This window comes from Haliotis asinina, chromosome 9, assembly GCF_037392515.1.
Source record: "Haliotis asinina isolate JCU_RB_2024 chromosome 9, JCU_Hal_asi_v2, whole genome shotgun sequence".
Classification (NCBI taxonomy): domain Eukaryota; kingdom Metazoa; phylum Mollusca; class Gastropoda; order Lepetellida; family Haliotidae; genus Haliotis; species Haliotis asinina.
The window spans coordinates 7,320,195-7,345,472 of record NC_090288.1 but is presented as its reverse complement, the minus strand read 5'-3'; the positions used below and the strand labels follow the sequence as shown (position 1 = coordinate 7,345,472).

Genomic DNA, 25,278 nt, shown 5'->3' with positions numbered 1-25,278 from the left:
GCCCCGGAAGTAATACCTCTGAGCATAGCATTACTGGAACCAGATGACGGGAGTGCTTTGGCCAGATGGATAATTGTTTTCGAATTGAAACATACTGTTTTATTTTGCTGGTGGACTCTGCATCTAGAAACCTGTAGCATCAATCAACTCGAAAGGATAGAAAACAGGGAGCAGACACCCGGAACCACTCATGAAAAATAAATAATTTCATATCAATTTAAATTTTATGACACAGAAATGTGCTAGACCGAAACAAGCCTCAAGCGTGACATGAAAACTACATGTTTTCGTCACTGAAAATGCAACCAGCAGCACGCTTGCTCTTTTCGCGAACACCGGGTGTCATCAGTATTTTTCAGTCATCTGTCCTTATTACATTTTACTTCGATCCATTCTGTTCTGGGAGATAGTCTTGGGTGATTATTCTCTGGCGTTGACGGTGTGTATCAGTTCAGTTAAGCTGTAAGTCTCAAGCATAATCGTCACTATTACTGGGTGGAATGTTGTATTAAGGAATTCACTTCTTAAATGACCTTAGATCATATATTTCTACCAGTCCACTACTTGATCCAAAGCCCCATACCCATCGAGTTGAAACTATCTTTGAATATTTACCAGAACCAAGCTGGATGTCGAATATTGCTTGTCTAAATTTGAGTATTTGAAATACTATTCTTATCATGTCAAAATTTATAAACATTATACTTATAAAGTGTACTAAATACTTTACTTAATACTGAAATGCACGTTCAGAATGAAACAGAACATTAATAGGATGTCATTGTGGATTAAGTTGAAGATACAGCGTTGTCTGGAGATGCTAATTTTAAGCAACACTCGGAGTTTGATTCCAAACGAAAATACAATTTGTTACAAATTATAACAAAATGTATGAAATATACCCCAATGAATAAGCATAAAGAATATAAATACAATGAAACATAATAAAACCAAACATTTAATATCTTGAATCAGAGAGTGACAGCGTTTAGTGTTACGCCGCACTCAGCAATATTCCAGCTATATGGCGGCGGTCTGTAAATAATCGAGTCTGGACCAGACAATCCAGTGATCAACAACATGAGCATCGATCTGCGCAATTGGGAACCGATGACATGTGCCAGCCAAGTCAGAGAGCCTGACCACCTGATAGCATAGTCGCCTTTTATGGCAAGCATGGGTTTCTGAAGGCCTATTCTACCTCGGGACCTTCACGGATCTTGAATCAGAGAACCAACAAATGATTGATTGTTTGACCTCGAACATCTGCATTACCAACCTCAGATGCTTTAAGAACAGTGATGATGTATGATTGTTTTGAGCTCCTGATAACAAATAACATTTGGGTTCGGGTTCCAAAACGGTACTGTTAGTAACTCTATCAAAAGGTGGACGTGTTTCTCGTATTACTGGTCTAGCCCTACACGACTGTGGCGGACGCGAGGGCTGTGTTCAGAGAGATTCTCCCTAGTTCGTACCATATGGTGAACTGACAATCGCCCAGAATACAATGCCACATTAGGAATTTCGGGGGACAGATCCCAAACCTGTGTTGGTTCCAATTTATTTTTGGAGAAAACGTGAAATGTCACTCCCCAGTGAATCGCATGTTGTGACTAAGGCCTAACGGTAGAGTGGTTTAAACGTTCGCCGCCAAATTTGAACTGTGGCTAATGTATCCACATGAAACTGTGCTCTTGCATCGGTGGTTCATGTATGTACTGGACCATCGGTTACTATGACGGTGGACATTTAGCTGCTTCGTGCTGGATCACTGAACTGGGCCTAATGATGGGACTTCCATAACAAACAATAGCTAGCCCTGAAGTGGTTTCTTTGCGGACTCGTAACGTTTGTGTTTGAGCGCGCGAGCTTGTTAGTGGGTAGGGTATGTGTCTACGTTTGTGTGTGTGTGTGTGTGTGTGTGTGTGTGTGTGTGTGTGTGTGTGTGTGTGTGTGTGGAGGGGGGGTGTCTGTGTGTGTGAGAGAGAGAGACAGACAGACAGACAGACAGAGACAGAGAGAGTGGTCCATGTATATCACGACGAGATAGGTTAATCAGATGGGAAAGTGATATTGGTCTCAGCCCTTTGCCAGACCAGCGAAAAACGCCAGAACAGGTACAGGTGCTAACAAACACGGAGACGTCATCTTGGCGAACCGGGATTCGAACATAACAAGTGTTCAACTGAAACACATGATAAAATTGAGATGCAGTCAATTGATACTGGATACAGACACAAACTTAACCTTAGGAAACACATTTTGCACCGCAAAGATGGAGGTGACATTAAAAAAACCTCTGAAGTCCAGCAAATACGACGCAGTTATAGACAATGGCAAACATGTGTGTTTGTGCGTGCGTAAATGCGCGCATGTTGTTAAACGCTGCACAAACAGCAATATTTCAGCGATATGAAAGCCGTGTGAATACAATGAGATCTGAAGCAGACATTATTGTGATTGACATCCGGGTATTGTCAACAGATACTGGATTCTTTTAAAAATATCAACTACTACCTAGAATTCAAACCTGCCGAACTTATGCATCACGTTCCTGTATAATATGTAATAAGTTCTCATAACATCACTGCATACATGGAATAATATACTAAATATACTAAAAGATTATACCCCTCCACGTTTTCAGTGGAATCTGACGCACTACGCCATGCAACCTACAAAAATACGACTATTTGCTGTTTTAGTGTATGCTGTCATTTCTACATTTCATTACAGTTTTGGGTGCTCTCCTCTGGCGCTTATTGTTAGACCTGTTTTGGTTCCATTGGGATGGCACCTAAATTCCAAGCGTCTTCAAACGAATTCCATGCACAGTTTTACTCATTAAACGGAAATGCATTGTACATGAGGAACGCATTTAAGATATGACCGATTGTAAAGAATAAACTTCCGTTGTAACAAGGTAGCTCTGCTAATTAACCTTTACCTTGATTGTTCAAAATTGGGAGAGAAAAACAAACGCTCTTACCTTGGGTCTTCGTTGAACCTGCACTGACAGGGAGGCGTAGTCTCAATGTGTACAGATGTCTATCGTTAGCCTCTTTCAGATGTTGCAGATATATAGTTGTCCATCCAGTAGCATTTACAAGACAATATCGTCTGCTCTCCAGCTGTGAAGGTCACGCAGTCAAAGTTGGTGTTTATTTCGATCATATCATCTTTTATATCGTTTGATCGTCTCGATCTTGTAAATAGGTGTGAGGAAAATGCCGTTTCTTCTGTGATTTATGGCAGACTCGATTGTTTAAAGGCTCATATGCAGTGTTGCCCCGTTTCATGTGTGCGTTTAGGTACAGTCTCATATTCTATCAATACATCTTGCCTTCTGAACTTTCCTGTCGTGTGTTTATATAGTTTAAGTAATATTTATGTAGACATAACACTGATGATTTATCAAAACTGTTCAGTAGATTGTCATCAATGGTTAATTTCAACTGTTGTGTTCCAGGTTAACTGCTATGGTTCACACCCTTACTCCTTCAAAGGGAGGGAGTGGGGTGGCCCAGTGGTTAAAGCGTTCGCTCGTCGAATTTCCGATTTGGGTACAATGTGTGAGGCCTACATCTGGTGTCCTTCGCCGTGATATCGTAGGGATATTGCTAAGGCGGAGTAAAACCATATTCACTCACTCACTCACTACTCTTGACGAATTGATTTCAGCTGATTCGTTGGTACAATTGTTAACTCCAAATCGATACTGTTTTTCTTTTATCATTAAAAACGTCAGTGATGTACATGGACCGAGCTACTGAAATTGATTGATTGATTGGTTAAGGTTTAAATGTGCAATTTCCAGATACACGGTGACATCTGTAAGTAATCCGGTCAAGACCTGTCTATAAAGTGATCAAAAGCATGAGCGTGGATCTACGCAATTGAGAGACTATGACATGTGTCAGTCAAGTCAGTGAACCTGACTACACTACAGGATCCCACTGGATTCATCCTACGACAAGCATGGGTTGTCGAAATTCAACTCTAACCCGGAACAGCTATTAATCTAGAGAGATTGTTTGGCCTGTAATTCTTTATCACCGGATTGCTTAGTCAATTAAACCGTTAAAATTGACTAAACTTCATAGTTGGATAGTCTTTATAATTTTAGTCGCTGTAATTAGTACTAAGGTTTAAACAGACATGCTGATAACAGAATAATCATTGAGTACTTGCTTCAGAAATGATAAAGGTTCGCAGTGAGTTTCAATACCTAGCATCGAATTTGCTAGACAGTGCCTGTACCTTGTTTGTCTTCAGATACCGGTACAGTGTATACACGTACCTGTTACAAACTATCACGTTTGTTTGTTGTTTAACGCTGCTTGCAGCAGAGGCCATATAATAGATCTATTGTATGGTCTCTGCTTGCAGCAATTGCCAGCTAATTGGCGGCGGTTTGTAAACAATCGAGTCTGGATCAGATAGTCCTGTGATCATCAGCATCAATATACACAACTGGGATATGGTGACATGTTATAGCCAAGCCAGCGAGTGTGGTCATTCGATACCGTTAGTTGCCTATTACATCAAGCACGGATTTCTGATGACGAATTCTAAATCGCATCTTCACGGGTTCAAACTATAATGTGATACATGGGTAGATATTGTGTTCTGCCACCGAAATAGGAATAAGACGAAATATGATATCAGATAAGAGGGAAAAAACAAAACGGAGCGAATGATATTTCAGAGTTTGTTATTGTTTTTCTGTTTTGTTTTTTATTTCGTATTTATTAAAATTTACAGTCATATTTGTTTTGTTTTTGTTCTTGCTCTTCTTTCGTTGCGGTATTTTATATAAAACCATCCAGCACTTTTCATTGGGTGGGTGTGATGTTGGAAGTGCAGAGCTGGGCCCAGGGGGTAAGCTGGAGTTCTGGGTGGTAGAAGCAAATCATAACTTCAAATTCGTCTCTCAGAAGTCAGTAAAAATAAAAAAAAACGGGGTATTCAGACTTATTTCTTGTGCCTGGCATGTGATCTATCAATATGGTCTTGCGGATTGCCGTAAGATTTTTAGGAATGTTTTTCAGTAGGTTTCACAGTGTTAGAAGCTGACAAGAGAAGAAAGGTGTTTGGGGTCCATTTGCTATTTTGAAAAGGGTGGGGGACGTTAGATGGGATCTCCTCGCCAATCGACACTGTTCTTATTGTGACACAATGTAAGTACAGGTTCTTTTCTCGAGAGCAGTCATTGTCTTGCGCTGCTCCACGAGCCCCCAGCCTCCGTCTGGCGTCACCCGTGCTCCATCGTCCGATATTCGTCATGCATTTATGGCTGCCAGATGGGCCGATCGTGCAGCACAGGTCTAGGAATACCTCTGGCATGTGTCCAAACAGAACTCAGGCGTTTTCAAACATGGATTGTGAACTGAGACAACACTGGTCGAAAGCGCGGGAGTTTGTCCTGCCCATTTGCGCGCCAAATGAAACGGGCGTGATGGGTGATGCAACACCCGTACACATTGACAAGTTGGAGTGCACGGCGAACAGATGCCACAGATACTAATATTTGTCTCTATCGTGAGCCTCGCCTCAATGCGTTTGTATAAATGTAGCTCCAAGGCACAACACCCTCACGGAGTTCAACAAGTGTTGTCCATTATTACAAAGACAGTGTGCATTTCGCCTCACGTCTTGGAAACATGATTGTAATTTGTACTGGTAAGAGTTCTTCCCGTTCCCACATCCCAAATAATATTTATAAATTAATATATGCTAAAATTGTTAATATAATCTAACGCAACAATTACTAGAGAACTGAAAAAGATAACCAAAATATTTACAACACATAGAACCACGTTGCCTTAGTTCAGCGTGCTAAACGTCGCGATCCTAACATATTGGTATTCAACTACGTGGTGTATACCTAGGTAGGAATACGCCGTATACTGGTTGAACTACGTTGAGTAAAACGTTAGCTCTGCTAATCTGCGGAAGAAAAAAGTGACCAGTATAGGGGAACAGAAGGTACTCTTTCCTTTGTATTTTCGTTCAAGTATCATAAACATAAAAAAATCACCAATATCTTTAAATAACGACGTCAGATAAGGTCTCTTTCAAACTTTACATGATGATGGATGGGGTTTCCTATATCGCCATGTGTTTACATCATCGTTTAAGTTTAATGTCGTCGGTGTGACTCGAGTTCGATTCCCCACAAAACTACACAGTGTGAATAAATCACCTCTCGTTTACCCTGCCTTTGTCATTGTTGCTAACGGCGGCTCAAATCATGTTCTCCCTCACTTAAGTTGGGATCCAACAAGGCACATGTTTCATTCCTATCTTGTTCAGCTTCTAACACACAAAAAACATGAAAATGTGAAAAGTATTGAAAACCATGGGTGGCATAACATAAACTAACAACTATGACACAGGCATGATCTGTCATTTACGTAGAGTTTACACACTTCCTTATTAACTGGGACACACATTCTTCCCCTTTTCGAGAACTCTGGCGTCATCACTGATTTCGATATATTCATAAACTGAACACCAAAAGAAACTCAACACTGGTTATTTGTCAATTTTATAAACAGATATGAACATGAACTCTTACTTTTATGCGATGTCTTTTTTTCGAAACTCGAGTTTCTGTTGCTGTACAGAATGCGGTTGTGGTCACAATTTCCCGTATGGAATATTTGTTGGCAGATACTCGAATCTCATCCATTGATGTTTTGCATTCTGTGAGAGAATCTAGAGAAGATCTGGAGCCGGTCGCCAAAGTATGTCAGCAAGCCCACGGCCACCCGATGCTATATTACTCGCCTGCTAACACCAGCATGGGTTGCCTAGAGTTTCGAAACTCTCTTAGCGCTAGGTAGTCGTCAATGCCATACATAAACTATACAAAGACTATCTCAGAACTAGAGAGCTTCGAAACTCTAGTTCCTGTTCTTACCTGCATCTTCCTAGGTCTAAGTATACACATGGAAAACTGTATTTTTCAACCCCGTATTTTTCATCGTATGCATATGCAACCATTAACCAAAGCAAAAGAACTTTTCCGAACCTAAATTTAACGTATTATCCAAATAGAATGATACTATAATATAACAGAATAATTGAATGACAAATCTAAATAATAAAATAAAACGAAAAACTGTAGTTTATGCGAAATAGAAAACATGGCCTAAATATACTGATCTTGTAGTGCTGAGAATGATGGTATGACGCTAATGTCATCACCCTCATCGTTGCCAGGATGGGTGGTTAGCGTTATGGTATTAAGGTCCCTTGTGGTCTTGATCTCATATATCGTTTTTGTACTGGAGCATCTCTCTGGCGTAATTGGCGATTCATAATGTCATAAACATACTTTGTGGCAGTCGCTAGACACAATGATTATTCCTAATGGGGGATATTAACCATCCCAAAACATACTCGCGTGGTAACGTATACTTATGAATGCTTCCTTTTAAGAGATTTCATTATTTTGAAACTTCCATTCCTTTGCTGGACAGTATATTTTCAGACAGTAGGCACTAGTCCATGTTCCTGTCTCTTGTAGTATTTCTGGTTTAGGTCTGTCCGATGGCTGACTGGTTGCGAAGTAAGGGGTTACAAATCCAACAGAAACCAGCGAACGGCTGACGTTGCAGGCACTAGGTATTTTACTACCGCTTCTTATAGCGTACTGTAACTATCTTCAGTCGTTGTCGCCGTCAAGGGCTATGGCAGAAGCCGCGCGCAAAAAAGTTGGAATTCATTTTAATTAGCACGCGATTCCCAACGCCGAAGAAACAATAAATAACTCCGACACATTCGCCATCTGATCGTTTAAGACCAGTCCATTTTGAGAACAGGGGTGTAGGATGTGAACTAGCACCTTTACGACGTGCTGCACGTGAACTATCGAAGGTTAGCAATTGACCGGGGGTTGTGCTAAACAGAACCACATGAGCGAAGAAAACAGTTTGTCCATTTCAGGGAGAAAAACGTATCCTTTAAAATACCCCTCTCCCCGCATAATAAAAATGGATTCTTCTTGCAGGCGTCGTGCTACATGTGCAACACGCGGTCATGTCTCGTATTCAAGTTCCACAAATGAGAGTCTCAGCAAGGTTTGTAGTTTGTATGAATATATCTGTGCACTTGTTTTGTTGTATTGTCGGAAGTGTATCCTAGGTTATGTTGTGTCGCAAATGCTTTTCCCGTGTCATATTTTTTTGTAGGATAAGATTTTTCTCCTTGTATGCCGTCACACTTTAATTTCTGAACAATGAACAAAATGAAAGGCGATTTTCCATCTACGCGGGCCATTCCACACATGAACTACCATGCAGTCGAGTGGTAGCTGAAGAACAAATGGTTCGTGTCCGATCCTCAAAGACGTTGGTTCCGGTACTTCGATTTGAGTTTGAGTTGATAAACCAATGTCCATGGTCTAACACCATGAAGCGAGCATTGGCATGGTTCTGTGCAAACAGACACATTAAACACCACCCACTTAATCAACTCTCATGGACGTGGGGTAACCTAGTGGTTAAAGGTTCTCTAAACACCGAAGACCCCGGTTCGATTCCCCACATAGGTACAATGTCTGGCACCCATTCCATATGTCCCCGCCGTGATATTGCTGGAATACTGCTACCATGGTAGAATAGGCCTTCACCAGCGCATGCTTTCCATGACAGGCGACTGTGCTTGTCCTTAAAGGCAACTAAGGGGATCGGGTGGTCAGGCTCACTGACTTGGTTGACACCCCATGGGTTCCCAGTTGCGCAGATCGATGCTCCTGCTATTGATCACTGGATTGTCTGGTCTAGACTCGATTATTTACAGACTGTCTCCATATAGCTGGAATATTGCTGAGTGCGGGGTAAAACTAAACTCACTCCCTCATTATAACACTTTTGCTATGGTTACAGCTACCAGTTATTCTAGGCCCATACTGTAAATTGTAATAATGTAGTCTAAAATCAAGCTAGTCCACTGTAGATCTTCTTCCATTGTTGTATCACCTCTTAGAAGACAAACTGACTATAAGTTAAGTAAACATCAAATTGCCATGTTGGCCCAACCAAAACTCTGGCCAATTGTCAATATTACAGATTTGTTTAATAATGGTCCCATGCATTCCAAATTCACATATTATTAGTGTCTGTATCTCACACATCCAGACACTTTATCAATTTAAACAGTGTTTGTTTCAATCATAATTATGAATACTGAACACCAAAAGAAACACAACTCTGGCATTTTGTCAAGTTTAAGTAGAAGACATAAACATGAATGCTTCCTTTTAAGAGATTTCATTATTTTGAAACTTCCATTCCTTTGCTGGACAGTATATTTTCAGACAATAGGCACTAGTCCATGTTCCTGTCTCTTGTAGTATTTCTGGTTTAGGTCTGCAGCAACCAATGCTGTTTGTAAGAGATGACTGAATGAATGGGAGGTTCGACCAGGTGACATAGTTGATGTCACCTGCATGCATCCTATCCCGAGGATGTGATCTGTGCTCACACTATCCATCACTGTCTTTCTAGTTGATTATTTAGGGGCCACCACCATAGCTGGAATACTAAGGAGTCATAGACAACAAAGTGTCCATGAACAAATTACTACATATTTGTATCAAACAGACCTCTTAGGGGATATTTTAAGATCCATGTTAGAATTGATCTTCAGTTACAAATGCTTATCACCAGACACATGCTTTTCATAACTCAGTGGTCAGACTTGCTGACTTGATTGACACAAGTCATCGTATCCCAACTGCACAGATCCATGCTCATGTTGATCACTGGATCATCTGGTCCAGACTCTATTGCGTACAGACCTCCACCATATAGCTGCAGTATTGCTAACATGGCATAAAACTCACTCACTCACTCACCCACCCAGGCCTATTTTTGCCCTCTTGCTTATCTTTTTTCCTGGATCCCAGTTGAGTAGATCAGCCATGAGGTTACCTAACTCATTGTCTTGTCCAGATTTGATATCTTTCTTATAGTCCATGGACATACAACTGCAGGACTAATCAAAGTGAATGGGCATACGATGATCAATATCTATGGCCAAAGAGACGTATGACCCCGATTGATCTATACTGAAGTATACAACTATATGAGTAACAATCTCTTGCCCATTTCACTGACGGACATTTCAGTGTAAACTCTCTAGCTGATTTCGATAATGCTGACTCCTGTCTACTCAGTCAACTTGAGAAGACGGTGGGGTAGCCCAGTGGATGAAGCATTTGCTAGTCACATCAAAGACTAGGGTTCAATTCCCTACATGGTATACCGTGTTTGTAGTGATATTGCGGGAATTTTGCTAAACGCCATGTAAAACCCAAGTCAGTCACTCACTCAGTCAACTTAAGGAATCAACTTGAATGATTCATACTGATGATTTCATGATATCCTGAATTTATTTTGTACAACTGACAACATGTAGCTCTAATACTGCGAAACACTGCGCAGGATGTTCATTACAGAAACATGGAGATCTATGATCATGTTGTTGTGCCCCCGCCTTGGAATTGTTGGAATATTGCTAAAATCGGTGTAAAACCCAGTTAATTCATTCATTAAAACTCAAAATCATTCCATACAACATAACTGATGATTTCCGGTATATCATTAGATATATACACAGGGTAGGTAGCACAGAGCTAGTGCCTATCATTTTCCTTTAAGTAATCATTTCCAGTATATCCTGTTCAATACATAATGTTGGCATTTATCCATGATCATGTTTATTCAGAAAAAGTATTTCACAGTCATGTTTTAAACAAATAGTTACATGCACCATAAAATCAGTTAAGATATGAAATTTCAGATAAACCTCATTCTTGGATTTACCTTTTTCCATTCACATATGTCAAAGAACACCAACAAATTACAAATTACTCTGATCTTATGTCTAAGGGTCATAATTACCAGATACTGTATTTTATATGCTGGCCTTAAGGGTAACGCTACAACCAATTTCCAAAGATCATTTTTCAAAATTGTGTCATCCCAGACAATACTTGTAAGTCCAACTGTCCATATTAATGAGCTTCCACAATATGAAAACAAGGCAACATGCAGGACTGATTGCAAAACATTGTCAGCTACAGCCATGTGATCACACATACAATACTGACATTGGGAATCAATGTTCTGACTTGACTGGCGCATTAATTCTGCAGAAGAGGATAATACTGATCATAAGCTTGGAATGATTATTACCATGATTATTATGATGAAGACAGGTATATAGTCATGCAATGGAAATATTAACACAGAGATGTAATTCAGTTATTCAAAGATGACCCTAAAAGGTCACATGGAACCAAAAAATGAAACGTAATTAAAATACATTTATCACTTGTTCATGATATATAAAATGTATTGGTGATTGTGAAAAACTAACAGAATTCTAGGCATATAATCGCACATCAAAAGTGCAATATTTTGTACTTGTGTTTACCTCCCTCGAAACAAAGCAGCCGCGACACCGAACCCAGTCAGTGCGTTGGGTGTGCAGTGAACTGTAACGTGGCTTTCTCATTGGCCACTGGTTCATTTGCCAATAGGCTTAGCTGGCTCTTTGTTTATGGCTTGTAAGCCTGATAGGCGTTAATTTCAAATGGTCTGTAATTGAAGTTGTGCATTACATATTGTCATCAGCTGACAGGCAGACATATAGGTGTCAATAAACCAGACATTGTGTTTTATCTCTGACAAGAGTCTGCTCATCACAATTAACATGTTTTATTTTCTGTAACGAGTAGATTATTTACTTGTTTATGTACACAACCAAGATTAGACTACTGCACACAACCCCATACTCTGAGCAGGCTCACTGTTTCTAGTTCCATGAACCTAGTCACAACGTACGCTTTATGAGCGCAGTGCAACACAACTGTTGAAACCAGTTTCCCCACCTGCGCTGGGGGAAAAATAGTGAATCGTTTGAACTATGATTTTGCAGGCTTTTTTTTCATAGCGTTTTTTTTTTAAATTTTATAGGGCGAATTGACATTTTTGATGATTTGTTTCGGTAATTGCACACCAAAAGGTATCAGAATCTGCAAAGTTGTTTTATGTTGTATGTGACCTTTACCTTGAAACATTATTTTCAAGTGACTGTCACAAGGAAATATACTGTAATTTGATCATGTTAGATGTTCATGCAGAAAAAGAGTTTCTTAAGTTGAAGTGATGACTACTAGCCTACATGATTCCATTGTTTTATGAGAAACTTTTTAATCGAAGACTTGAGCAGGTAGCACAAATTCACCTGACACAGTGAAACTGCTGGTTGCAACACCAGTGTAAGGGTAAATCTCAAACTAGTCCTAGCAACTTGATCACAATAAAATATAACATTTTAACCTGAAAACTAAAATTGTATTATCCTAAAATATCACACTGAAAACACAAAAAACTACTGTTAAAGTCATAATTCTATACCCAGAATTTAATGACAAACAAATTAGTAATCATGATATCAATGATATCTGCTAAGGCATAAATATGTTTGTAAAGTAGTTCTGTGGGAAGATATGTGACCTCGTACTTGTAATGCCAACAATGTCATGAAACTTTGAGCAAATTCACAGTACACCTGACAACAAATACTTTGTAAATCATATTTTCACAATGATACCCTCAAAACCTTGTTTTGAGAATGGCACAAAAAAGTGCTGTCAGAAATAAAAACATTATACATATTTTTTCACAAATATGACTAGAAAGTGCATATTCCATGCTGAATCCAGTGAGACATTGTTTATCATAGTGTATTACCCTTTCACATGTTACAGTCAATACTGTTTGTCTAAAATTTTACTTCATTCTAACTTTGTCCTTTACACTTAAATGGTGAATAAAGGAGAGCTTTAAAATATATCTGAAACATGCAATCATTCCAATGGCTAATTCTAGAGCCAAAAACGCATTCAGTTTTATGCATATAGTATACAGTCACCAAAACACAATATTCACAATGTGCAGTAAAGAGATTGGAAATAAAGAGACCAAACACTTTTTTTCAAGATGGCTGCCACTAGACTCTGCAATTAGCTACAATAGATACTTTGAGTTTAGCATATGATCAGTTATTGGCATCTGATTTTAAAGCTTTAACATACTTATTCCTTGAACGTTAGAACAAAAACACTATGAACGTTGAGTATGTTGAAATAATTAAATATTACTTCATCCATGTGAAATAGATCTTGGCATGCTCATGTGTGATGATATACAATCACCGGCATTACTACAGTTGTGTAAGTTACTCATCAGAGTAACATGCACAGTGGGAGGTTTTTGGTTTATGGATACCATGACTTTAAAAAGATAAATGTTTCAGAAATGATCTGACATGGAAATTATATTTTATGCTTACCTATTACGATGTTTCTAAGCATTAAAAGAAGTGTGGGTCCAGTTTTTATACATTTTTAAATACACTGTACACATCTTGTGTTTATAGAATAAAAAAGATTTGTGGGTACCAAAAACCAAGCTGTAAACAACTGGAATTTTCATTATTCTAAAGTTTTGAAACAACAACATGTGGTTTCATATAAATCCTGGAGCTAAAACCAATGTTGAAACGGCAATGTTACATACATTCGTTTCCTTGTCTTGCAAACGAGATATTTCATAACAAAATCAACAAACCAAGGCACAGAAACATTTGGCCACAGCACAAGTTGTAACAAAGCAGTAAATACCCCTTGACCCACAAAAATACAGGACAAAAATAATTAGGGATGTATGTCAATTTTGAAATGGTAAATAATGATCTATTTATTCATTGACACACTGATGAAATATCAATCATACAAATACTAATATCCCTAACTTATTTTGTCCAGTATATCTGTCACATGAAGCTGTTCCTGATGCCAGGTGAAACATAACATAACATATACACAAAATAATAACAAGCAGGGCAATGGTCAACACAACAGTATATTGGATACAATGACTAAGAACTGTATAATGTTTGAAAATCAGTAAATCCAAAAGTGTTTACCACTTAAAATGACTGACATCTTATAGGTAACAAACAAGTAAACAACAATAAATAATTAAAGCTGTGGAATATACAGTCAGCATTGTCAGTTTTGGCACATCATTACTAAGAAATAAAAATATTAATGAACTTGGTTAAATTACATACAGTAAGTATCAGCAGCACTGGATCTGTACACAAAACTCCAACATGTACAGTTTTATAATAAATTTAGAGCCATTCTTAATCAGTACACCTGTGTCAGAATAGTAGGTTTGTCTCCTAGTTATGTAGCTCCACACCCTCTAGTGCCATTCCACTCCCTGGAAGTGGAAACGCTAATCTAATTACCATGGTTACAGAAATGCTCCAGCACTTGGTTAACAACAGTAAGTTTCTTTAACAAAACTCAAAAAAGCTAGGGACCAGTTATTTCATACTACCTTGAATATTTTATCATGCACTTTATTTCTTATTTTAGCAGTAAATCTGTCTTGCACTGGGATCTTTTATATTTCTGCAGTAAATCTGTCATGCAATAGGTTTTTCTTATATTTCTGCGGTAATCAGTCATGCAATGGTTTTTTTTTTAACATATATATTTCTGCAGTAAACCTGTCATGCACTGAGGGTTTTCTTTATATATTTCTGCAGTAAATGTCCTGCATTGAGTTTTTTTTTCATGTTTCTGCAGCAAATCTGTCATGCACTGGGTTTACTTTATATTTCTGCAGTAAATGTCATGCACTGTTTTTGTTTGTTTTTTTAAATTTCTGCTGCTCAACTGTCATGGCATTTGGTAATATGAAAGAAATGACATTATCCAGTCACTGCCAGTAATAACCCTTTTTATATTATCTGCCTATTACTCAATCCTGCTGACTATATCCATGATACCTAACATGTTAACGGTACTTGATAGTTGTAATGTGTGCAGCTTTTGAAAATTTTACCCACATAGAATAGGACAGATTCACTGCCTATGCAAATTGGATGACGTCAATGGTACCACAACTGGTAAGTAAATATTTTTGGCAGAGTGTTTACCTTCAAACAAACAACAGCTCACTTAATATATATTACTACTCTTGGTATCTTGGCAGAACAGTTTTCCATGAGGTAGAATCATATGGCACCCATATAGCATGTTCTTGGAATGATTTGCATTGCATCATGGACTAGTGATTCGGGTGTCAAAATACACCTATAGCATGTATTGATTTACATGAAACTGATAATAGTGAACATATAACACACTGACAGATACAAGTAACTGTGTGTCAACACCTTAGCTGTATATTTGCTGTGTACAACAAAATACAGTAAAAACAAACTATAAGTAAGTTGTCCCTTTTAGGATCATTATAACAATAGTTCACTATTCGTGATGATCCTAATTTTTACATGGTATACACCATGGTCCTAATTATTCTGAAATTACCCAGGTACCTTTTGTTTAACTTACATTCTTTGTTAGTGTGCGCTTGTGTCATAGCGACATGCAGTCACAAATAAAACATGTTTTTCGTGAAAGGTAATTACTCATTTTGTTAAATTACAATGCAGGGTTATTCCAAAACTTTAAAACTTTAAAAAAAAACTTCATGAAAACTGAATGAATTAAAACTTGAATCAATACATGGTTGTTTGTCTTATATTTACCATTTAGTACAATGTGTTTGACTAGTGAGGTCCACCAATGTAAGGTATGTTTATCATCCTATTTCTTTAGCAATTTCAAGAACCTGTCCTTTCACTTGTCTATGTATGTATCTATGTATTTAATTGGACCACCTTATTTTTAAAAACATTGATTTAAGTAACAAAGTAAAACTGAATCTAAATTCAGCAGTTTTAGAATAGAACAGTTTGTGGGAAATTGATAATAGTTAGCTATGATAACAGATCGCTTTCAACAAAAAAGTGGAAGAATCTATTCAACAGCATTTCCATGAAATCTACAGCAACTATTACCATGGTTACCAGGGTTTGGTAAAAGATTATAATTCCTCTTTAGCTGAGCGGTCTTTGTTCTTGACTAGGTACTCCTCATATAGTTGATAGACCTCAGGCAGTTTTTCTGGTGTGACAGCAAATCCTAATTCTTGACTTCTCTGAAGGGCCCAGTCAAAACTGAGATCGTGTTGAATAGCTGCTCCGAGAATGGCAACATAAGCTGGATGAAAAAAGGTAGTTTTATTATATGTTTCTTATTCCTCAAAAACTGTGACAAACTGATCCATAAACAAGATATATAACTGGTATGGCCTTATACTCTGTTAAAAAATAACAAATGATTTCATAAGTTTTGACCATGATGAGAGTGTTAATTTCTCACTGCAATGACCTGTGACTCCATTATTGCTGCGTGGTGGTGTAGCCCAGTGGCTAACAAGTTCTCGCACCACACCAAAGACCAAGGTTCGATTCCCCACCAGAGTACAGTATGTGAAGTCCATTTCTGGTGTTCCCCGCCATGACACCCAAATTCAGGACTCTACACATAAAATCCATGAATATTCAATTCTAGTGATCACAAATAGCAAATTGTATACATGAAGGGATACAGTGATTCAGTAAATGTGAGTGAATTATAACAGCCCTATAAAATACATCTTTGGATAAAAGTAATCACTAGTACAAACTGAATCAGTATGTTCATAGCTACAGCAGAACACAATAGACCCTCAATACAACAACCATTTTCTTTGCTTGTTCATGAATATGAAGGTGCTTATTGGCTGTCTGTAGTATCTTAATTAAGGGACTAAGTAAATACTTATGTTTTGATGTTAAGACGAGGTCAATTAATGTTGACCTCCTAACCTGCTGTCTGAATGTATGACCTTGTACTGACCTGCTCTGGTTGCCCTGGCACAGTGTACCAACACTGGACCCTTGGATCCCACCTTGACAATTGTCTTGAGGTTGTTCTCAAAGAATTTTCTGTACAACCCTGATGCTGCAATACATAAAGATGATACTTGACAGAGTCGTGACTGGTCTCTTACTCCAACCAGTTGTGACTGGTCTCTTACTCAAAACTAGTCGTGACTGGTCTCTTACTCAAAACTAGTTGTGACTGGTCTCTTACTCAAAACTAGTCGTGACTGGTCTCTTACTCCAACCAGTTGTGACTGGTCTCTTACTCAAAACTAGTTGTGATTGGTCTCTTACTCAAAACTAGTCGTGACTGGTCTCTTACTCAAAACTAGTTGTGACTGGTCTCTTACTCAAAACTAGTCGTGACTGGTCTCTTACTCCAGCCAGTTGTGACTGGTCTCTTACTCAAAACTAGTCGTGACTGGTCTCTTACTCCAGCCAGTTGTGACTGGTCTCTTACTCCAACTAGTTGTGACTGGTCTCTTACTCAAGTGGTAGTGACCAGGGTCTAGATTTTCAAAGCTCTTTTATAGTGGCACTTATGACTATCGTAGTGCTAAGAGAGCTTTGAAAATTCACCCTGTCAACTAAGCGATAATGGCACTCTTAGGAAACTATAAGTGGGCATGGTCTGCATTTCTTTTCAGGATTGTTTAACATATAACTAAAAAAGATGCTTTGAAAACCACATGCCACAGAATCACACATTCATTCTATTATGAAAAATACCTAAGACATTTATTCTCCAACATTGTACAACCGAGTTTCTCACTCAAATTGTTTCTGTCAGTTAAACTATACTGTTATTTTCCGTCTGAAACAAGATGTGCATTGGGAAACTCAAATACAACTTGGAATACTATGCATAAAAAAGTTGTGTGGTGGTTAAAGCATTTGCTTGTCATGATGAAGACTGAGGTTCAGTTTCTCACTTGGGTACAGTTTACTGATTTTCCCTGTTGTGCTATCGCTGGAATATTGCATAGAACTAAAATCATTATCTCACACATGAAGGTGAGGGTCATAACAGGGGTTCAAAAATCCCATCGCCTGACGCCCGGGACAAGTCAGTTTTCATTTCGGGCAATCAAATAAAAGTATCTTACTTATCTGTGGACTATTAGATTATTTCCATTTATGGTTTCATTTATGGCGAGTGGAAAATTAGTCAGGACAAGATACTTTCTTGCAGTCACTTGCCCTGTGGCAAGTGGCTTTTCAACAAATTCTTGAAGCCCTGCATAAGTAATCTTCAGCAAGCAATGCTGGCTGAAAGAAATACCAAATGGGGCAAGGCGGTCAATGTGACTATCATAGTTGATGTATGTCATATCCAGATTATGTTGATCAATGCTCAGTAAGTGAATCACTGGATTGTCTGGTTCAGACTGGATTATTTAAAGACTGCCACCATACAACAGACATACTGAAAATGCCTAAGGAATTCCTCCCTCCTCATATTGGGTCACCTTGTCTGCAGAAAATGATGCTATCTGTTCTCAAATTTTATCCAAGAAGTTCCCTTTTCTTGCTGATACCATTACAACTAATTCATGGCTTCCTGGGGTTTCACAGTTGAATAAGATGACTTTAATGCTTAGTTTTACATTGTATTTTCACACTGTGTTCATTTAAGCAATTTTAAAATACCACTGAATAACAGAATATCCGTTTTTTCCCTGATTACTGTGCAGGGACTATTTCAGGAAATAGTGGTAAGATCACTTGCCGAAATTCTTGATAAATACCTGCAATATTGTAACGCCTCATACTCAGAACACCTTTCCGAGACAAAACTTTATCTGTAGCAGTAAGCTAATTCCTTGGAGAAGTTACACATAAATAAAGAGTTGAACTGTATGAGAACAGTCATTGCCATGATATGGCGAGACCTAGTTTATTTCCTGAAATAAAACAAAGAATAAAACAAGAAATAAAATTGATCAAGCCAAGTCCGTAAAACTTTTACTCATTCTGACGGAGCTTATCAATATTTGCCAAGTCACTTCTGTGTTTTTATATCACAACTTGAGCTGTCTCGAATTCCTTGGTCTTGTGGATATATGTTTCTGTCTTACTTGAAAATGGTGTCCAAGGTACATCATCTACTCCTTGGCTGAATGAAATGGTACTTAGGAAATATAGGAAATGTAATCATTTTTAGTACATTCTACTGTCTTTACAGACCCTATAACGTGTATGTTTTAAAAGAATCACCCCAATCCTTTTTCAGCTATAGTAGACAATACTCCCTCCTCATTCCTCAAGTCATTCCCTTCTCGTCAAACTTAACTCACTCACTCTCAGATCCCATGTTAATCTCAAAACGAAACAGCAGTTGATGGAGAATAACATGAGAATGACTCATGCAGTCACCATGATCACATCACTCCTCACAGCTCACCTTCCATGCACCCTTCTGCATACCATTCATCACAACTGCCTCTTTTCAGTATCCTCCACAATTTCCTCTCCATAACAATTTTTTTGTGAAATCAATTCTGATCAGTTTGAGAGTTTCACTACAGACATGTTGCATGGAAGGTGGTGGTTAAGGCGTTCATTCATCACGCCAAAGGCCCAGGTTTGATTCCCCACATTGGTATGCTATGTGAAGCCCATTCTTGGTGTCCTTTCCCTTCAGTGAAATTGATGGAATATTGCTAAATGCAGCGTAAAACATAATTTGCTCACTCACTTTTGTTTTTGGATCATGTTGATACAGTTACTACCTAAAATAATAGACTATACTTTATAATAAAGGGTGTAGATTGCCACAAGGTAATGTTCAGAAACTATATATGAGAATCAACAATGCAATTTCTCATTGTGAGAAGAGACAGCAGGTTGTTAAAATGGCCATGGGAGGAGCACAAGTCTTTAAGACAAGTGGGCACGAAGGGTTTGTGTATATGTACACATGTCAAACTCATGACAAGCGGGCTGTCATCCTGGCCCAAGATGCTGTATGTAACCTTATATCCAGCCTTATCTAGAGGAGTGTTTGGATATTATCTTACACAAACTGCACACTTTCACCATTTGAAGTGTTTAGATAGTTGACAAAGTACTGACACAGGGGACTGAGATACTGGTAGAAGCTTGTTTATACTGACATGCTGCTAGCAATATGTCAGATTTCAGGTATGTTATATTCCTGTATACTGTTTATATGCAGGTGTGGTAAAAAAATAATCAATATTAATATGAAGCCAGATTGGCATGTAACCACCTGTCCCACCATCATGAAGGAAGGGAGAAATGGAAAAATGCCTATCCTGTGGACATGTGCATGGGTTACATTACACTACCAGTTTTAAATAAATTCAATGTATTTTGAGGTGTGGGGTGACGTGTGAAGTCCATTGGAGAATGGGATGCTGTGATGTGGGATAGTGACTGGAGTAGGGGCTGTGGCGATGTGTGTGATGGTGACTGGAAAAGGGTGTGGCAGTGTGTGATGGTGACAGGAGGAGTGTGGCAATGTGTGATGGTGACTGGAAAATTGGGCATGACAACAAGTGTGATGGTGACTGGAGATGGGTCGTGGCAATGTATGATGGTAACAGGAAAAGGGGGTGTGGCAACATGTGTGATGGTGACTGGAAAAGGGGTGTGATGTGTGATGGTGATAGAAGGGGTATGGCAACATGTGTGATGGTCAGTAGAGAAGGGTTTGCTGTGACGTGTCATGGTGACTGGAGAAGTGGGTGTGGCTACATGTGTGATGGTGCCAGGAAGAACAAGGTGTGATCATTGTGTGTGATGGTGACCAGGGAAAGGGGATGTGAATGACGTGTGATTTTGACATAAGATGGGGGTGTGGCAACGTGATGGTGACTGGAAAAGGGGTGCTGTGACATGTGATGGTTTCAAGAGAAGTGGTTGTGAGTGAAGTGTGATGGTGACCAGAGAAGGGGGTGTGGCAACATGTGTGATGGTCACTTGAGAAGGGGTGTAGTGATGTGTGATGGTGACTGGAGAAGGGGGTGTGCCAACATGTGTGATGGTATCGGGAGAACAGGGTGTGAACATTGTGTGGGATGGTGACCATGGGAAGGGGTTGTGGTGATGTGTGATGGTGAAAGGAGAAGGGGTAAGGTGATGTGCGATGGTAACTGGAGAATTGCGTGTGGCAACAAGTGTGTTGGTGTCTGAAGAAGGAGTGTGGCAACAAGTGTGATGGTAACAGAAGAATGGGGTGTGGCAACATGTGATGGTCATTGGAGAAGATGTGTGATGGTGACAAGAGAAGGGGTATGGCAACATGTGTGATGGTCAATAGAGAATTGGGTGTGGCAACAAGTGTGTTGGTGACTGGAGAAGGGGTGTGGCAATGTATGATGGTAACAGCAGAATGGGGTGTGGCAGTGTGTGGTGGTGACATGAGAAGGAGTGTGGCAATGTATGATGGTGACTGGAGAATTGGGTGTGGCAACAAGTGTGATGGTGACATGAGAAGGAGTGTGGCAATGTATGATGGTAACAGGAAAAGGGGGTATGGCAATGTGTGATGGTGACTGGAGAATTGGGTGTGGCAAAGTATGACGGTAACAGCAGAATGGGGTGTGGCAGTGTGTGGTGGTGACATGAGAAGGAGTGTGGCAATGTATGATGGTGACTGGAGAATTGGGTGTGGCAACAAGTGTGATGGTGACATGAGAAGGAGTGTGGCAATGTATGATGGTAACAGGAAAAGGGGGTATGGCAATGTGTGATGGTCACTGGAGAAGTGGTGTGGTGATGTGTTATGGTGACTGGAGAAGTGGCTACAGGTGTGATGGTGCCAGCAAGAACAAGGTGTGAACATTGAGTGTGATGGTGACCTTGGGAAAGGTGGTTTGAGTGATGTGTGATTTTGACATAAGGGGGTGTGACAACATGATGGTGACTGGAAAAAGGTGCTGTGATGTGTGATGGTTTCAAGAGAAGGGGTTGTGAGTGAAGTGTGATGGTGACCAGAGAAGGGGGTGTGGCAACATGTGGTGACTGGAGAAGGGGGTGTGGCAACATGTGTGATGGTGTCAGAACAGGGTGTGAACATTGTGTGTGATGGTGACCAGGGGAAGGGGTGTGATGTGTGTGGCTTTGTGACTGTGACATGGGAGAAGAGGGAGGAGGGAGCAATGTGAATGATGGTTACTAGAAAGGTGGATGGTCCCATGTAAAATGACTGGAGAATATTGATAAGGGGTTGATGCAAGTAATAGTGACTGAGGTAGTGTGTGCAATCCTGAATCAAATGAACACAACTGCCCCAAAACCCTGTTACAAGGCGCCCTGTGTTTGACTCAGATGTTACCCATTTGTTTCATACCTCCCAAGGATGGTAGGATATCAGGTCACATGGAGGGCTTGGGTGATGTTGTTTAACACCACACTCAGCATCAGCAGTACATTCCAGCTATATGGGAGCGATTTGTTAAGAAGTGAGTCTAAACCAGACAATCAACTTTGATCAAGTGATCAGCATGAGCATCATGTATGAATCGTGTCAACCAAGTTAGCGAGTATGACCACCAAATCCCATTAGTTTCCTAGTGAGACAAGCATAGGTTACTGAAGACAGATTCTAACCCAAATGTTCACAGGCAAGTGATCGATGGACAGTAGTGTACAAACTGGGTTCTGTGACAAGCCATGGAGAGGATCAAACAATCCCTTCGCAACTTGTCACACGCAACATAACCATAATTCCACTGGGTTGAGCTGCCTATGCTGTATGGGCATGCATACACATACATACTCGCACACGCATGTTCACATGTTAATACTTACAAACTGGCATATGATAGTACTTCAGTTTTGACTTTGTAAATGCTTCCTTCTCAGTTTCCACATTGTAGCCAACACCATCACCAAATTCATCAGCATTGGAACTTTCATAATTAGTCTCAGAACCTGGTCCGACATAACTGTTTGGTTTGATGGGGTCAATTCGTGTTGCCTCCAGTCGATTTTTATGTTGCCGAGGCTCATTATCATCAGTGGCATATGTTCCTGTTTTTTCGGGAATGTTTAAGAGATTCACCTCTTCCTGACTTGGCTTCCCTTCCAGCTGAAAGCCAGCTCGTAGGTTAATCACTGATTTAAAGCCAGTAAATTCCAACAGTTCTATGTGAGATCTGGTAATCTGGCCTGCAGTGTACCAATTTTTGTACACTGGATGCCCTAGCCAGTAGTCCAACCAATAATCTGGTTCAGCATTCGTCACTGGGGGGTTCTTAACAATCGGTTCACCTGTAATATCTGCCACAACTTCTTTGGTAAAATCCATTGTAAAATCCAGTCCCATTCTGGCTGTGATTTCATAAAATCTTGAGCTGTCAATTCTTGGTTCAAATGCTGAATCTGTGGCAGTGAGGTTTGCAAGGTGCATTAGAAGGACGAAAGTAATTGTGTATCCACGATCACAGTGGAGAAGGATGGGTTTCTTTAAGGTTGGCAGGACTGCAGCTAACCGTTTAACCGCATCAATACTACACCAGTCTTCTTCGGGCGACAACAGTGCCTCAAACTGCATCCCACATTTCCTTTCTGCAATTTCTTTCGATTCTTTGGTTGTGGGTAGATAGTCCCCACCGAAATCTCCAGGCTCGTTATCGGCATACTTGAAAAGAGAGATTATGCTTTTGAAACCACCTTCTGATGCATATTTTATTTGGCGCTCAGAGAGTCTCCCTGCCACGTGGAAATCTGGAGTGACCTCTTTTGCCCACCATAGTTTCAAGCGATCATTCAAACCGGGCGGCTTGCTCCGATCGGGGAAGACTTGTTTACTAAGGAGATACGAAGATCCAAAAAGAGTGATAAACAACAATATTGAATACATTGAGCTTTCCATGAAGCTTTAGTCCCTTATTATTCTGCAGTCTTCACAGAGGTCCGATGTAGAAATATGATCTGTACTTCTGCAAAGTATCTTCAAAATTGTACCATATCGTTTGTGAGTTCACCTCGAGTAACCCAACCTGTCAATGTAAACAGAGACAGGTTTCAACAGCAAACGACACGTGCAGGTTGCGAGAGACAGTATGAACGATAAGTATGTTACGTCGCTTGTAGTATGACAATGTTAGAAAGTGCCACGTCTTCTCTTGACAGCTGATTGAAGAAATTGTGGGAATATACACGTGGGTTCAGTTGTTGATATCACCGAAGTGACCGTGAACCCACTGTGACATTGCCTCGAGTAATGTGGTCGAATCTGATTGGTCGTAATGTTGTGGTGTTTCCCTGTGCTATTTATGGACGTGCGGAATCCCACGTTGATAAGACTTCAGTCGACGTGCTGGCTGTCACGTCTCACGAAGAAGCAACACAGGTATTTTTCCGTGAAGTAAATAGAGGAGTATCTAAAGGGAAATGCGCAGTTGAAAAAACGTGTAGGCTTTTGTGCTTGCCTTAAGCAGTCATCACAAAAAGAGAAAGAAAAACAAACAAAAACAGAATACCAAACTCGCTTTAGTGAGATACTATATTTTTTTTATAAAACGCACAAAAGGTTTAGCATGAAACATCTTATCTTTTGGCTTGTTTGATACTAAGTCATCAAGTCGTTTGATAAAAATGGTTATCGTCAGCTGAATCCGAAATTAGATTCGATTTTCCTAAACACTGCATCGATTTAGATTCCATAAAACGTATAAATAAGGTATTTTAAGACTTTACTATGATTATATCACGTAATATTTCGTTATATATCTGATGTCTGCAATCGTCGAATCATAATCAAGAATTATTGTGTTATTATTATTATTCAAGTGAGATGAAGTCGCGGGGCAGTGTTTTACTTTATTGTGGAAGCGTATTTTTCCAGATACCTGATTGATCCAGTTTTATGGACCCGCTAAAAGCAGGGATACTCTATAACTCTATATAGGCTCCCTGCTTTTATAAAGCAAATTGGAAGTTATCAAGAAAAGTAGTAACCCCATGTATCAATTCGGCAGTTTTCAAAAATATTGAGAAAATCAATAGAAACTGGGTAGCAAAAATACACACTTTTCTGTAAAGTGCAAGAAGGATTCTCAGCACAGGTCCTAATTTTTCTAAGACGCTTCTCCGTGGTGGAATAAATGATGCAGTCGGGAAGATAGCCTGTCAGGCTTAAAGATCACATATACTCTAATAAGGCACAAATACAAAATTACTTGCTGACATCGCTATAAATGAAACCCCGCCATTAAAACTACTCATTTCGACCTTTAATTAACTTAAATCGACCTTTTTGTCAACAGTGCACAATTCTCAGCCGCAAACGAAATTTCAACCAATCAGAGCGGCGCGTCTCCGTGACGTAATTGTAGTTATAGAAATGAGAGTCTGTGCAGTATTCATCTACATTTCAGGGGTTAAACTATTTCGTTTACAGGTTTGTACAAACCTGAAATCGCGAAAACTGTT

At 39.5% G+C, this 25,278-nt stretch overlaps 1 protein-coding gene across 1 annotated transcript; it reads right to left on the bottom strand.

Annotated features, from left to right (window-relative positions):
- Window positions 1–14,532: 14,532 nt before the first annotated feature.
- LOC137296886 (uncharacterized) lies at window positions 14,533–24,046 on the bottom strand. The gene is made up of 3 exons (XM_067828771.1): window positions 22,651–24,046; window positions 16,847–16,951; window positions 14,533–16,165 (listed from the first exon to the last, which is right to left on the bottom strand). The coding sequence occupies exons 1-3, from the start codon at window positions 23,714–23,716 to the stop codon at window positions 15,990–15,992; spliced, it is 1,347 nt and encodes a 448-aa protein (XP_067684872.1). The 5' UTR covers window positions 23,717–24,046; the 3' UTR covers window positions 14,533–15,989.
- Window positions 24,047–25,278: the final 1,232 nt, after the last annotated feature.

Excerpts from the sequence above, each read along its gene's own strand:
- LOC137296886 (XM_067828771.1), bottom strand. The coding sequence starts at position 23,716 with ATGGAAAGCTCAATGTATTCAATATTGTTGTTTATCACTCTTTTTGGA. Across the intron at positions 16,952-22,650 it reads GTACTATCATATGCCAGTTT|CATCAGGGTTGTACAGAAAA; the intron begins GTAAGTATTAAC and ends TATGTATTGCAG. Across the intron at positions 16,166-16,846 it reads TGCCAGGGCAACCAGAGCAG|CTTATGTTGCCATTCTCGGA; the intron begins GTCAGTACAAGG and ends TTTTTCATCCAG.